This window comes from Anopheles ziemanni, chromosome 2, assembly GCF_943734765.1.
Source record: "Anopheles ziemanni chromosome 2, idAnoZiCoDA_A2_x.2, whole genome shotgun sequence".
Classification (NCBI taxonomy): domain Eukaryota; kingdom Metazoa; phylum Arthropoda; class Insecta; order Diptera; family Culicidae; genus Anopheles; species Anopheles ziemanni.
The window spans coordinates 60,999,908-61,015,601 of record NC_080705.1 but is presented as its reverse complement, the minus strand read 5'-3'; the positions used below and the strand labels follow the sequence as shown (position 1 = coordinate 61,015,601).

Below are 15,694 nucleotides of genomic sequence, written 5' to 3'. Positions count from 1 at the left end.
TACACACGTTTACGAAATGTCCTTTGATTGTGCCCCCAGAAGGCATTAGTGTAGTAACTGTTAATTCCAAAACTGTGTTTCCACTGAAAAATGTGTCAGTGTCCTGGAGTTGATTAAGTTCGTTTGGAGGGTTTCCGGCTCATTAGTGCCGTCAGTAGGTCACGAGTCCCAGTTATAAGCATTGCATTGATTGTATCCTTATTTTTACCCCATTTTTTAAATGGACTTCAGCATATGCTTTCCACGAAACTCGTAACTTATGTGTATGCATGCATTTGTTACCGTGTAGAAACGTTAGAAGTGGAAAAAGTAAGCCTGCTCGAATGCCTGCGTGTCTCCAGCATTCGATGGTAACAAGTTATACCGAAAAAGTATGCAGAGCAGATTAATTTGTGAAGAGCAAATTTTCAAACCGAACCGCGTTTCACATCTCGGCACGTTTAAATTAAAAAGCAGGTATATATCGTCCTACACCGGTGTCTGGTATACCACAATTTTTGTGGCCAAATGGCCAGGCGCCTCGGGCTCTTAAAAGAACAATGAATATTACATCCATACAGCCATGTAAAGCAAAAAAAAACAACTTTTTAAAAATAGTACAATAATCCTGCCATTCGTGTGAACATTTCACCTGTGCGATACAGCATTACATTAAGATCGGGAAGGAAATTCATCGCAGAATGATGAATGCAAGCTATATCGTTTCAACAATTCCGTCACCGCTCCAATTTCATAGCGCTGCTAACTTGTACTGTATTGAAACATAATCCTTCCTCCCGGTAAGGTCAAAAAAGATTTATTTTGGTTTCTCAGAACTCATTTCACAGAACACGTTTCACTGGACAAACTCATCACTGGATGCGGGCAGGCATACAGGAATTAGGAAAACAAGATGATGATTTAATGAATCCATAGCACTGCAGGAACGGAGTAAATGCTTTACGTTTTAAAATAGACAAAACTATTAAATTTGATTCTTACATTGCCAAAACAAAACCGAAAAAAAAAACAAAAAAAAGCGATATAATCGATGTCACAATGTTCAGTTTTTGGATCCATACACGTCACATGCAGCGCCTGAATTTGCCGCCAGAAGCACGGGTTAATGTTGTTAAAGGGAAGAAAATAGAGGTTTTAAGAAAATATGCAGACGAAAGCATGGTGGGGAGATATAAGCGATGCTTTTTCTCGCTTTACAATCATTTCCCTGACAGGAGGAAGGCTATAAGGATGGGATGATTATAAACAAAAGTCGATAAAATGTAATTTCAAAGAGTGGACTATGAAACACAAAGAAGAAAAAACTGATAAAGATGACCGTATGGAAAAGGGAAACAAGTACTGGTGTAGAAAAGGGACTAGTTAGTGTGCTTTATGATACATCTATTATATACTATGCCAAAACAAGAATAGCGACACTTATGGAAGGAAGAAGAAAAAAAAGTAGACAAGACACAGAACAAACCAAGCAAAACAGCAAACCATACCCAGCAGACACCATTTCACCGTCAATATGCTATATAAGTGAACCAAAAAGTGAAAAAACACAATATTAAAAACTGAGTTGACAATGTTCCGAGATAAATGCATGCAAGTACGATGGATGCTGACGAAAGGGATTCCAAATTGTCAGAAACAAATGGAAGCAAGCTTAAACCAGAAAGAGAGAGAGAGAGAGAGAGAGAGAAGAAGATTTATAAAAGGTAAATAGTACGTTGTAAAAACAAAAACTTAGAGCAAACGAACAAAAATGAACAACGGTACGTATGATCGTACAAATGTTCTTCTATATACATGTAATCTTGATTCTAATATATCCATATATGAAGCAGCAGAAGCTGTCCTGGTGCGTAACGTAAAAGACACACACATTTCCAGATCAGAAACACAGAGCCGGATGCAATAAGTAGACCGGAAAAAACCCTCAAAAGAATTGAGCTAGCAGATCTAAAGGATTGGAGTAATAGTGCAGGGTTGGGCTTATATGACAAACACACACTAACAATGGAAGGAAGAGGTTAAAATTTAAAAAGAAATGTGGCGTAATAAAACAAATGGAAATGAAGATTTATGAAAATCAACGTGTGTGGGTAGAAATTGTCTGATTATGTTTAATTCATAAATATATCATTTTTATCCGGCGCTGTGTACTTTGACCGGGTATCAGAGAATTCGGCTTCGCCTCGGCCATTATCAGCGGAAGTTAAGCTTACCAGAAGAAAGATACAGTGGTCATTTTCAAATTTCTTTACAGATACCTCGTTGATTCACATCGAAGTGTAACCGAATAGGCAGGAAAACTGAAAGTCTTTTTGTTGCAAAAATGTGTGCAGCGACAAAATATAAGCAATATGTTTCGCACAAACACTTGATGCATCTCTTCGCGATAACCCAGATACGTGGGCCACGGCAATAAATGGAGTGCAGATGCGTAAGGCTGTGCGCCCTGTAACGAATACATTCGACGCCCCTTTCCGAAGGGCTGTTCGTGGGCCAGATGGGTCTCCAAGGTGTGTTACCTGATAAGACGGGACCACCTACATTCGTACACACGCATGTGCGCCGCAGCACTGTGTTATCGAGTGGTATTGGTTTCCACGCGCTGGAAAAACGTTCAGTTCAGTGATAAAACACACCATATTTAAACAGTTTAGCAAAGCGCCCGTCCCGGTACGCGATCATTATCAAGCACACTCGCGAGCGTTGGCGACGTTTCTTTGCTAGTGGAGCATTTTTTTCCGCGGAACGAACACTTGTACTTGGTCTTGTAACAGCCTTCAAGGATTTCTATTACTAACAATGGGTAAGCAATAATATTTTCGTACGGATTCGTTTCTAGTTTCTAACAGATACATTTTTTCCCTTCAGCGACTGCGTGGATTTCAGCGAGTGTGCACGGTCCGTTCCCTCCGCATATGGTTCCGGGCGGGCACGATAGTGACGGCGCCCAGATCTTCGTCGGTCGTGCCCATTACGCAGGTGATCTTCTGCCAGCGAAAGTGCTGCCGGACAAGAGTGCCGCGTACGTGGCGTACGGTGGCCAGGAGACGCTCGTCGACCAGGTCGAGGTGCTGGTGCAGCGACAGTTGGTGTGGGATACGGCTCACGCCGGCCAGGTACCACTCGGAGCGATCGTCGGTGGACACACTTCGGGTGGAGAACCGCTGTACATTGGGCGTGCTTACCACGAGGGTTCACAGACGGTCGGCAAGGTGCAATGTTCTCATAACTGCGTCTACATTCCGTACGGTGGGGCGGAGGTGCCCGTCCAGACGTACGAGGTTCTGTGCGAGCGATAAGTCAGCACACCCCGGCATTCGATTCGATCAGACAAAAGTGAAATGGGGCGTGTTTAGTTTCGCTGGACGTTTCCCAAAGGAATCTATTTAAACAAGACATTCAACTAACGGACTAACCTCGAGTTGAACAAGAGTAGTGTATTTAAACTAATATCCGAATGTGAGACTCGGGGAACCACCACATCTGGGTAGCGATAAGGTTACTCATTTCTGTTGGCTCAAGTTGAGTCATTATTATTTAAATCATAGTAAATGATTGATCAGTACTTTGCTTCCGTTACGATTGTGTCTTCGCTGCACCTCGGCATCATATTATTCCGCCTTTGAACCGCCAACGATTGTATCTTATCACAGGTGTTTGTTATCACCATTGTATTGTGGTGTGTGAGCTGATGATACAAAGTAAACCCATGGTTCTACAGATGAAGACCTTCGTCAGCGCGGGAGACCGTTGCGCAAACGGCGATGATGATGTCTGTGCACTCGGGCTTCCACCCTGGGAAGTGACAATGGAAGAGACTGTTCTAGATACTTGCCTTTTCCAAGACAACAGCAGCCGTTGGCGAAAAATAATCATTTGTGCATGTTGTATGATTAAAGCCATTCGATTGTTGTATGTACCTTTCGTCTTCTCCACAAATAACATAACAAAAGTACATTTGTGTCGTCTTGACAAACATGAGTCACCAGGTAAAGCCCTGCTTGCATGTAATAGGGAATCTTATGAACAACAGTCGAACGCGAAGATATTTGGGAGCGTAAGTGGATCAGACACGTGTCAACAAAATTCCTTCATTGATATCAGTCTTATTTATCTGCCAATAAGCCTGGATCTATTTAAGTGTACGTTGGGTTTAATGTTTCCTTCCCTTTACGTTTTTATCCTGTGTTGCAATCAATGTTGCTTCATATCTATCGGTGCATCCCTTTAAATAAAAAAAGAACAATCTTGTTGCAATGAAATTTTGTTTCTCCCCCACCCACCGGTGGCATTTAGCTTCCAAAAATGCCTCTAGCTCTAAAGGTAGCGCGTATTATCTTACCACCTATCTCTTGCACCGGTTTGCCGATACGATGTGCTACACGCAAAAACCTAAAAACAACACATTTGCAGCGGTGTGACGCAGAGTCTGCTTAGCGGGTTGCTATTAAATGGTTGAATTTACCCGGCAGTGAGCCAGTTTACGGTACGTTTGACCATTGAGTGGTAACGGTGCGAGCGGATCTACCAAGCGGATCATCCTCTTCTGAAGTGCAGCAGAAAGTGCTTTGGATATCTCCGTTTAAAAGCGCTAATTAATCTCCACACATCGTCAACATGAGCGGAGGTAAGTGTGTTTTAGGAAGGCGATCATCACACGATCAGCTAACAATGATTGTCAGCTGAGACAATATATCAATTGAGTACTGCATCGGAGATTGTGATCGGTAAAGTTGGCATGTAGGGAATTCTATAAAATAATCGGTATGTGAAAGAATGTTGGGTGTATTCAAATCTTAAACTTTATGCTCAAGAACATCAGCAACAAATACATAGAGCTAACGTGCATGGTGGTCGTGAAATTAAATCTACTACATCACGTCTTTTTACAAGCTTGTACCAGCTATAGCTCTGTTTGCATACTGATAGTACATGTGTTAACTGAACGAATCAACTTAATGTGATTCATTCAATATAAGTGTCATTTGTTCCTGTCTTCAAGAAATCCAACAAAATATGCAGTGAAATTTATTTGCACTATATAAAATGTTAAAATTTTAAAATGTATCTAGAACTATTACGTGGCATAAGTGACAAATATTACATTTAAAATAATACTACCTGATGTAAAGTTTGTACTTTAAATAATCAGTCACACAAAAAAATGATAACATTCAGCACACCTTTGCTGACCCTTATCGGATTGAATGCGACCGGGCTCCAAAATAGGACTTTAACCTACTTTCCTCCACTCCCGGCAACTCCGATAATGAACAATTGTCCGCCCCGGTTCGTTCCCCAAAATAGACCTTTTCTTTATCCCATGCGGCCGTTCCTTATTTCGAAACCATCTTTATCCGTAGGTTATCCGCACTACGGGTTCCGTCCCGATTATTTGAGTAATCCCTCCGACTTATCGTACGATCGAACCGAGCCGCTTCCTTCGGTGCCCGTGACTTTTAGTAGAAAATCCAGCACGTCTTCTAGTTCGTCCGCTTCGGTGCCCGCTGCGGTCAACCCGTCCGCTTGGGTCGCTCCGCCAAGCGAACAAGCTAACGGTCACTTAACTTGTGAACTCGGTATGGCAGTGCAACATATAAAAAGACACGATAAGTTTGCACACACTCTGTAGTACACCCGAAGACTAACCGTTGTTCACTAACATCTAATGGCGTTTGCTTTAAGGAAATCTATTCGTTTTTATTTGAATTCTCTACAGTTTTAAAAGTTACTAAAAGTCAATGAAAGGCACGATAAAACATAGAGTATTTTTAAATTATCTTATAATTCACTACACACCAAAGCAGATATATCTTTTTCTTATTTAAGTTTGTGTTACTTCGAAAGACAGGAAGGGATCTCTTTATCGTCCCACGATTCGTGCAATATGGAAATATGTATGGAAAAAATCATCAGTTGAATTTCCGTTGAATTTCAGGTTCATAAGGCATACTAGATAAATCGCTACTATTAAACTTCTGTTATCGAATTTACCTACTAACCTACACTAACCGAAATATACTATCATTATTCATTATACCGTAAGTAACTTGAAGACCAACTGAACCTCACTCTGCGCCGTCCATTTCAGCTGGCTGCTGGCAATACTGCAACATCAATGGACCGTTCCCTCAGAATATGGTCCGCGCCGGAGTGGATGCTGACGGCGAGGTTATCTATGTCGGGCGTGCATTCCACGAGGGTGATATGATTCCGGCCAAGGTGATCCCCGGCAAGAACCTGGCATTCGTCTGCCACGGAGGGGAGGAGGTACTGAAGGAGGACTTCGAGGTTCTGCGCTACGGAGCATTTGTGTGGGAGTTTTCCTCGAACGGCTCGGTACCGGAAACGGCCGTCAAGATTGGTCAAACGGCCGAGGGCGAACCACTGTTCATGGGTCGAGCCATCTACAACGGCTCGCAGACTCCGGGCAAGGTGCACTCGTCGCACGGTTGCTGTTATCTCCCGTTCGACGGAGCGGAAGTGAGTGTGAACGAGTACGAGGTTCTGTGCGTGCGATAGGTTGTGTCCGTGTCGAGTCAGGATACACAAGAGCTATCCGGCGAATAGAAACGTTTTAATAAATAATAATGAACTTTTAATTGCTATATGAATGCTTATTTTTAATTACATACATCCTATATGTCCATATGTAACTAGTGCCATAAATGCTTTCAGAAATGCCATGTTTTTTCTTCAAATAGAAACATATTTACCCCACTACTTTATCATATTTATTGGCCTTGATTGGCCTTGTCGTATTTTTCATTAGGTACAGAACTTGCGTTAGCCACTGCTTTTTTGGTATTTCTGGCACCACAAAATAGTGGTTGCGTTAATATTCACGCATGCAGTGATATAATACAACTCAATGTCCAGGACAACCGTTATAATGTTTCCCATATTGAGTTTTGAAATTTATCATTTTATTGAAAATTACAAATTGATTCAATTGAAATTATCCCCGAATAATTAACGCACGTGAAATTTAACGTCATACAAAAATGTCCTTTTTCCATAATGGCTCCAATTTTCGGATTTTATACCATTTGATTTATTATTCCTTAGATTTCAACAAAAAGCTTACATCACTTCCCGCCTCATACTCGGCCGGTTCTTCGTTTTGTTGGAATAATCGTGATTTAAACATTCCCACCAGATGGGCCTTTTCGCCATCAACCACCAGCGTGGTACCCTCACGCAGTCCCAGTACCGGGGCACTGTTGAGCTGGTGGAATTGGTTGATGCGCTCTTCGCGAGTCTCGCCCTTGTGCGTTCCGTCCACCGGCGGATCCTGGTAGTGTGGATTAATATTGAACGGCACCAAATTAAGGGCATCGAAACTCGGTGGGTACACGATGGGCATATCGTTGGTCGTTTGAATGCTCCTGGTTGCCACGTTCGTACCGGCCGAGCTGCCCACGTACGGTATGGCATTCTTCAGGACGCGCTCGCGAATGGGATCGACCAGTTGATTCTCGTACAGTGTTTTCAGCAACAGGAACGTATTGCCACCGCCAATGTAGATGGCTTGGGCGTCACGTACGGCCGCAACCGGATCCGGGAACGAGTGTATGCCATCGCAGCGGAAGCCCCACCGTTGCAGTACACCACCGACCTTATCCGTGTAGCCGTTGTAATCCGTCAGGGCGTATGGTATAAACAAGACACGGCTGACGTTGTTGCTAGAAACAAGAATGTAAAATGTTAGAAGAAAGAAAGACACGATCTCCCGACTTGGCCGTATACATACCGTTGGAAAAAGGCGGTTATATCATTTTTGGCATGCTGCAGATACTCGTACCCGTGCACAGCGGAGGAGGACATCAGAAAAATCTGTCGTTTGGCCATCTTTTTAGAAACTGAAACTCCTACAAACGACCCTAGTAACAAAATTGCTATGATCAGAGTTCTGATGGAACCGACGGACGGTGCGTTTTGCATAATTCCCGACAATATAAAGTCGAAGCTGAAGCGAATTAACGGGTAACAATTCCCGTACACTATATACCTGCAGATACAGCAGGCCAGAGTTTGTTACTCGGGGATCGATTGAAGACGACTGGCCACCCGGCAGATTCCCGTTGCTGCTAACGACGGATTAAAATTTGGTTTACTCGCCAAGCACTCTATTTATCACTATTGTAAATAGCATACACTCCGCACGACTGAATCGACTTTACTTCGAGATGCGACAAAGCACTCTGAACAGCTCGTAATCTAATCGTATTCTTTTGTTATTGAAGTGACAAGCAAGTGGTCATCAATGCAGTGAGATATGCACAGCATGAGGTTTCCATTCGTTGTTATGTGATTATCAAACCCATAGTTAGGTTTGTTGTGGTTTTGTGGCCCTTCTTGCCTTATCACACTGTTTGGTGCATTCACCTCAGGTTTACCGCATTCTCCAATATGTAGAACCCACGAAGCCGTTGAAGATCAGCTGATCACATTCTAACGAGTTGTCAGAACGCATTGTTTACGGTGGTGGTTTAAAATAAAACGTTTATCTTCAGCCGCACGCGTAGCGCCTGGCAATTAATAATGCTTTATTCATGCTATGAGTTTCCAAGAGTTTCAATATATTATATGAAGTAGTACAAAAATTATAAATAAAGAAAGATGATTCTTAAACCGAACCTAACCATATGTGTTACTTGGCTCTCTAGTAAATGAGAATTTATCATTGGAGATTTCCACAGATACAGGTTTTATCGTCGAATGTAAACTGCTCAAAATCTTCCGGCGTTTTAACCTAGAAATGTACGTTTGATAGAAAGATACATTACATGAATTGACTTTTAGTTTATAGACTATTTCTTGCGATCGTACCTCGACCACTCGCCCATGGGTGGTACAATGCAGCGGCAGCGAATCACCAATTGCTTCTTGCGTGCATAGCAGACGTTCCATGCCGAACCATGTTTTCGAACATCGAGCAAGCAGGCCCATATTGCCCACGATGTAGAGCCCTTCCCTTGCGCGAGACAGTGCGACAGAGATGCGATTTTCATGCGAAAGGAATCCGATGGTATTTCCATCGCTATTGGTGTTCAAATTGCCACTGCGTACCAGGGACAGCAGAATGATCCTGCTTTCCTCGCCTTGGTAGTTATCGATAACCGCGATCCGTACACCCTGCAGTGTAGCTCGATTTTTCTTTTCCTGTGTGTAATGTAAAGAAGAGTTAGTGCTTCAACAATGTAACACAAAGGAACCATGAATGGAAAACATCTCACCGAAACTAACTGCAACATTTGGCCATTGTAAGCGGTCAATATGACAATATCTTGCGCGGTGTACGGCCCCTGGGCAAGAAGATAGTCACAGAGTGCGAGAAGAAATTTACACTCGAACGCGTTGCGTTTAGACTTTTCATCTGCACCATGCTCATCCTGACCGTCCTCTGACCTCTTTGAGCCAGTCGATTCTACTCCCTCCGGGAACGTGTGTCGCAGGAAGAATAGACTTTTCTTCATGCCCACAATGCCCGGAAGCGCCTGCACAGACTCGCTGTCCTCCAGTACTGGATAGATTATTGGACGCAAGAGATTCGCTATTTCCGGCCGCATTCGATGCTGTACGGTCATCGTTGCGGCACTGAACCGATTATTGATCATACGCTCGAACAGCGACAGGTCCATCTGATAGCGCCGCGAAAGCACGTACGTGCTGGTGGTCGGTCGCAATTGCTTGTGGTCACCGATGAGTATCAATTGTTCGGTGTGTTGGGTCAGCGAGGATACGATATGAGCTTCAAGTATTTCCGCCGCCTCCTCGATTACAACGATCGGAGTGCGCAAAAGTTCCAGTAGTGTGCGGTTACGCGCGGCGAACGTTGTCGTCATGGCGACGATGCGAAAGTGTTGGATGAGCTTCAGCGTACCCAACTGGCTTAGTTCGTTGAGTCGGCGCGAAGCGTCGAGTAATTTGTCCTACGAATGCAAAGGATTTGTAAAACTTTCTTTACAAATAAACTTCAAATCACAAACGTGAGCTTACCATACATTGACGCATGGGCTTACTGAGACCATCGAAGCCTTCACGCTGCTGCTCCTGCAGTTGGTCAAACTGTTCTACCAGCTTAAGATATTGCTGCTTCGCGTTGTAGTAGCAGATCCTCAACCGACGATCGATTTGTTCGTCCTCGTGCAGCTGCTTTACATTATATGCATCAAGTAGCGGATGCTTCGATTGTCCTCCCATGCGCACGATACTCTCCGTGACGCGTGTAACGCCGCAGAGAAATTGATCGAGGGCATGGTTGGTCAGACATATAATCAAAATCTGCTCACTCGTATTGGCCAGCAACGTTTCCACAATCTTAAGTCCGATAAAAGTTTTTCCCGTGCCCGGTGGACCCTGAATCAGTGCAAACCGGTTGGTCAACGCCATCCGGTACGCTTCGAATTGAGACTCGTTCAGGCCGATACTAACTTTCAGTGATTCCTTTGGCCAGCTTTCTGGTTGCTTCAGGTCAAACTCGATTCCAGCGTTGACGAAAAGATGTCGTTTTCCTTCGGCTAAGTATCTGGGCAAACGTTGGACCGGTTGTGACACATCAACGATGTATGATTTTAACGGGAAACTTTCCTCCCGTAAACGAACAAGTGCATTGAACGTCTGATGGTAGGGCTCGAAAAAAATTTCGCTTTCGATCATTAGCAAAGGTCGGTTGAAAATGTTCATACCGGTATCGTCATTCGATTCCCCATCCTTATCGAGCCGGATTAGTTCTACGTTGATGTACCCGTCTAGCAATTGGTTCGGGTCGCGACAGCTGATGACGGCCACAACCAGTTCGTCCATCTGTGGCCCACTACTAAAGAGTACCATTGAGCCATTCAGGAGCCTTTTACTGTTCGGAAGAGCCAATCGCCGGTAACGAGCTGATTCATTCGAGTAACCACGGTTGGCCGGATCAAGATCCAACACGATCAGTTGTTCTTTGGCCGTACGGCGGTTAATGGTACTTGGTAGCAACAGTTTCACCGGATAGTGAACGCGAATGTTTTCCCCAACGAATGTCCATTCACGGGAATGCTTAGCAACAAATGCCCGATATTTTTCCAACCCGGACCGAAGAGGTATGAGAAAATCTTCCTTCAGCAGGTTCAGATGCACATCCAGGTAATGCTCAACGCTTTCGTACTTCCCGTGGACGATGTTTCGTTTCAAGTCCAACGAAGGACCGGCGTCGGCCCTCAACTCCTTTACAGTTGGGTAAATCTATGGGAGATATTACTTTTTTACTGATTAACTATTTTGCCCCCATCATCAAACGTACACTGATCTTCTTTGTGGGATGTTCGGCTGATGGGAATGTTTTCAGTTTTTCCAGCAAGTCACGATGTCTCTGGTCCTTCTCAGACAGTACGCCAAGCAGGGCATCGCAGAACCGAACGATTGTATCATTAAACTGCACGATTGATTTGGCTACAGTTAAAAATTCCAACAAAGCATTCATCATATCCTCCCATGCGACTGTTGGTCTAATGATTTTGCTTTTCTTTTTCTTCTTTTTCTCCCCTTCCGCGGGTTGCTGGAAAAACTTTAGTAACTGCTCGAAGAAATGGTCTTGATCGAGAAGCACCACATACACCTCTTTAGCCGTCTCGTAAAGGGGCATCGATCCGAGTTTGATCATGATACGCATGAGCACAAGCATTAGCTCCTCCCCGTAGGTCCTTTTCGTGAGCGTTGCAAGGAACTCCTCCTTCTGCACATACAAATCCGCAAACATTGAGAGTGTTTCGCTGTCGACGATGTTGGTTAGTTTTGTGAACGGAATGGTTTGCACATATTTGCCCGGCTCTACTTTCCGGTTGTTATGTTTCAATCCGGCCTGATCAGATCTTTTTAGCGAATCAATGTAATTTCCATCAACATCTGCAGTAAAAAAACATCAAAATAAAACAATGCACATTACAGTCAGTTTCTTGCACATGCTGCTTTCTTACCATCGACAGTGAACTTTAAGTTGTCTAACATTTCCCGCACAGATGCGCCTTGGCAATCGTCGACCTCCTTTTCCGGAATGGAAGTACCAGCAGCATCATTTGCTGGAATTTCCACAACGAAATCGTTCTCATCTTTGTTGAACCAATCTTCCTCATCTTCCTCGATCGGTTGAGTTGTCTGGGACATGTTGGGAAAGCTTTAACCACTTTTAAGTACTTGTTTCGGTTATTGGAATTGAAACAATTGACGATGGCGATAAGTACGCAATAACAAATCCAAACAAAACCAACCGGTGTCAGATTTGATTCTACGTGTCAATTGAATACACACCTTGTGGGAAAAAGTTGTAAATCTTTTTTCTTCATTCGGGATATTATACTTTTCAATTGATGAAGTAGCTGTGAATAAATAAATCTTTCCACAAGTTTGGCAACGAAAAATAATTAACTTTAATTTTTATTTTGCTTAACACAAAACAGGTCAATATGGGATAAACTCGAACTGCGGCTAATCTACAGATTGTTAAATATTTTAAATGAACAGAAAACGAACCTTGAATATACAGAACCTAATTCTAACTGCTATTCAACTATTGAGATCAATACAGCATACTTCATACAAAACGGGGCTTATTAGCCGGTGTCCGACGTACAATCGGACGAATCATTAGAATTATCCGTTGAGCTACTTTGCGCTGATCGGAACGATCGTCGCTTCTGTTCACCGCTGGAACCGCCCCCAGATTTACGATTTTCCGGGCTTTGCTCCATTTTGACGTAACCTACGGTTGAATTTTCTCTACTTCCACTCGCGGATAGTTTTTTTCGTTCCTTAACGCTTCCTTCATTCTGACCGGACGATGGCTTACATTTGCTTGACGACGCTTTAACTGGAGTCGAAACAGAGCCCCCGGCACTGTCGTTTTGATCCGGTTTCTCATCCAACGTTTCGGCCCGACTAGCGGTATCGATTTCCTCTTCCTCGTCTATACACATTGGTTTGTTCTTAGCCTCCGCCTCGGCAAATGCGGAAGGGTATTGATTTCCGATTTTCGTCTTAATCGTGCGTATCTTTCGGAAGATGTAATCCAAATCTTTCTTCATATCGTGGAGAAGTTTGGTGTGTTTCTTAAAGTCATCGGTGGCAATCTTCAACCTACTCGCACTGAGCGCGTTGCAGTTCAGCAGCATTTCGTTGGTCTTTTCGAAGCGCTGTAACCTGAAAGATAATGCTCGGTCATTTCACTTTGTTATGAAGAATTGCGTGGACTAGAAACAAATCGTATTGTAGAATGGGTTACATTTGCTTTTGGGCGCGTATCATCACTTCCACATCCGTCTGATTAACCAATCCAGCCAAACCTTGGACGAACACCTCGGGAGCAGTATAATTTTGAAAGCATTCAATACTGAAATCACTTTCCGGCCGACCCGAGTGCATACTACTACTCATTTCGGAATTCATCATTTCGGCGATAGAACAAGAAATGGGCACGTAAAGAATCGACTTTCGCAAGTTGAAAACAGCTGTGGTACGCAGTACAAATGTTGCTGTAAACAATTGTACGAAATGTCAAAACGAAGCGTTTTTTCAGTCATACTCCAATGGTTGATTATTTTTACTGGGTAAAATAACCTGCTTTTGTTTGGGAAATTTAAATCAAGTTAAATTACAGTGTAAAAAAACTTAACAAATAGATCGCCTTTTCTCTTTTATGATTTATATATATATATATTTCATTTCGAATAGCATACATTCATATCCTTTATGTCCTTATATTTTCCTTAAAAACAGCACTTTTTCGCTTAAAAAATATCATCGTGATCATAGCAAACTAACTCTCGATTATCCTTGTGTTTGCCTTTCTGTGAACGATTTGTTGCCAACGCAGACCAGACCGCGGAAGATCCAGCGTCATTGATTGGATTAATCTGCGGCTGTCGGCGTGCCAGTTGCACTTGCAGTTGTATACCGCCAACCGTCTTAGAATGAAGATCGCTTATAGCCTTATCGGCCGATTCGGTTTTTGAAAACGTGATAAATCCACGCCCCTTTTCGATCTCCATCGAAATATTAAGAATTTCGCCAAACTCGCTAAAATGTTTCTTCAGAAAGTCTTCCGTAACCTTGTTACCCGACACGTAAACGGTGTTACCGGAGCGTGGCTTTTCTTTAGACGCATCGCCAGGTTTGGCCTTCTCCGTTTGCTCTTCTTTGTCACGCTCATTTGCAAACTGTTGGTAGAGATTTTGGACGCGGCTCGTTTCCTTTTCCACTGGACTGGTCGGACGTTCTACAGCAGTGGCCGCTGCCGATCCGGTATTGGTGGACGCTGGGGTGGTTGTAGACGAACTGATGTTGTCGAATTCCGTCGACGCCCCGAACGATTGATATTGGCCTCCGGGTGTCAATTCTGGTGGGGCTCTTTTTCTTTCCTGTCCTTTCGGTCGCTTGAAGGAACTATCCTGCTTCGGTTGCGGTTTCTGGATTGCTGATATAGCACCGCTTTTTAATAACTTTCGTGCAACCTCACGTGCATCCCTGGCGTCTGCGGGACGTTTTGGAAGCAAATTCTTTTCCGGCTCCTGTTTGGGCGCTTTCAGCGCTTGCAATGCTTTCTTTTTTCTTTTCAATTTTGCATACTTGGCTTGCAACATCAGCTCCTCCTCTGTTAAGTTGGAAGGGAAATGAATGTAAACCATTCTCAATCACTCTTAGACATACACGGCCAGCACAAATAAGAATCTGAGTAAGTATACTCTTGTATAAACCACAATTTTACTTATTCATGCACGGAATCAACTTAAACGCGTCGTAAATAGGACAAACGCTACAAATGTTTATTTTCCTGTTTGTTGCGTTGCGAAGTTTATGAATGACAGTTTGTTAGGGCGTAACGTAAGTAACTCTTTAATGTCACTATTGACAACCAACGCTTTTGACGTTGAATGAGACGGTTATTTCAAAAGAAGGTAGCACAACGGAAATTGAAGAACTGTTTTTGGATATTTCTCGATGTAAAATACTCCAAATGGTTAGTGTTTGTGTCTATTCGCGTACAACATTCTTAATGCAGTCTCAATAAGTTGAATTTCTTATGATTATTCTTTCAGATCGGTAATAAGAGCGTATTTTGAGCGTTTTTGTAACAATCTTTCAGGCAACGAGTATAAACCGAATGTCAAGAAGCATCTTCGCCCTTTTCTGATCAAGTGAAGTACAAGTTTCAGCGCTAGTTGGAAGCATCGGTCGCACTCGGGCATTATATTTCTTTGAAACGCCTTTTGGCAGCGAGAAAACGTTGTTCGAAGTCGAATTCAACGTACTAAATGCCCAGAAAAGTTGGCTAGAAACAAAGATCATAGATATTCCAAAAGCAACGCGCAGCATAGAAGTGTGTGACATTCTTTGGGTTTTGCTCGTCACCATCATTCCGTGTATGAACGGTGAGCGTTCTTTCTTCTATTGTGCTCGTTGGAAAGAAAGTGGAGTTGTGAAATAGGCAGCAACAACAGCAGTCTGTGGGTTTTCGCACAGCTGTTAAGAAAAGATACCGAAGAAAGTAGTATCGTTGGGAAAGTGTACTAACGCTAGCGAAGCAGAACCCCTCCCCCCTTTGAGATCAGCGTGATTATCGCGTATTTGACGCGCATAGCGGAAAGGGGCACACGAACACCCAGAGTGAAAAGAAGGGAATCCTCCATCCATCCACAACTGGTGTATAAGGAGCGTC

The 15,694-nt window shown here is 43.3% G+C and overlaps 6 protein-coding genes across 6 annotated transcripts; 2 read left to right on the top strand and 4 right to left on the bottom strand.

Moving 5' to 3' along the window:
• The first annotated feature begins 2,799 nt into the window (after positions 1–2,799).
• On the top strand, positions 2,800–3,327 carry LOC131293997 (uncharacterized). The gene is made up of 2 exons (XM_058322045.1): positions 2,800–2,803; positions 2,869–3,327. Exons 1-2 carry the CDS (start codon positions 2,800–2,802, stop codon positions 3,297–3,299), a joined length of 435 nt encoding a protein of 144 aa, XP_058178028.1. The 3' UTR covers positions 3,300–3,327.
• A 1,290-nt stretch (positions 3,328–4,617) lies between these two features.
• Positions 4,618–6,522, top strand: LOC131293996 (natterin-4-like). The gene is made up of 3 exons (XM_058322044.1): positions 4,618–4,627; positions 5,364–5,579; positions 6,092–6,522. Exons 1-3 carry the CDS (start codon positions 4,618–4,620, stop codon positions 6,520–6,522), a joined length of 657 nt encoding a protein of 218 aa, XP_058178027.1.
• Positions 6,523–7,026: 504 nt separating this feature from the next.
• Positions 7,027–7,877, bottom strand: LOC131293037 (probable alpha-aspartyl dipeptidase). Its single transcript, XM_058321116.1, has 2 exons — positions 7,754–7,877; positions 7,027–7,685 (listed from the first exon to the last, which is right to left on the bottom strand). The coding sequence occupies exons 1-2, from the start codon at positions 7,849–7,851 to the stop codon at positions 7,058–7,060; spliced, it is 726 nt and encodes a 241-aa protein (XP_058177099.1). The 5' UTR covers positions 7,852–7,877; the 3' UTR covers positions 7,027–7,057.
• A 726-nt stretch (positions 7,878–8,603) lies between these two features.
• LOC131293520 (NFX1-type zinc finger-containing protein 1) lies at positions 8,604–12,147 on the bottom strand. Its single transcript, XM_058321596.1, has 6 exons — positions 11,961–12,147; positions 11,288–11,889; positions 10,003–11,229; positions 9,240–9,935; positions 8,833–9,165; positions 8,604–8,755 (listed from the first exon to the last, which is right to left on the bottom strand). The coding sequence occupies exons 1-6, from the start codon at positions 12,145–12,147 to the stop codon at positions 8,684–8,686; spliced, it is 3,117 nt and encodes a 1,038-aa protein (XP_058177579.1). The 3' UTR covers positions 8,604–8,683.
• Positions 12,148–12,392: 245 nt separating this feature from the next.
• On the bottom strand, positions 12,393–13,482 carry LOC131281028 (kxDL motif-containing protein CG10681). The gene is made up of 2 exons (XM_058310280.1): positions 13,262–13,482; positions 12,393–13,179 (listed from the first exon to the last, which is right to left on the bottom strand). Exons 1-2 carry the CDS (start codon positions 13,426–13,428, stop codon positions 12,594–12,596), a joined length of 753 nt encoding a protein of 250 aa, XP_058166263.1. The 5' UTR covers positions 13,429–13,482; the 3' UTR covers positions 12,393–12,593.
• A 222-nt stretch (positions 13,483–13,704) lies between these two features.
• On the bottom strand, positions 13,705–14,812 carry LOC131281061 (negative elongation factor E). Its single transcript, XM_058310313.1, has one exon. The coding sequence runs from the start codon at positions 14,661–14,663 to the stop codon at positions 13,767–13,769; it is 897 nt and encodes a 298-aa protein (XP_058166296.1). The 5' UTR covers positions 14,664–14,812; the 3' UTR covers positions 13,705–13,766.
• Positions 14,813–15,694: the final 882 nt, after the last annotated feature.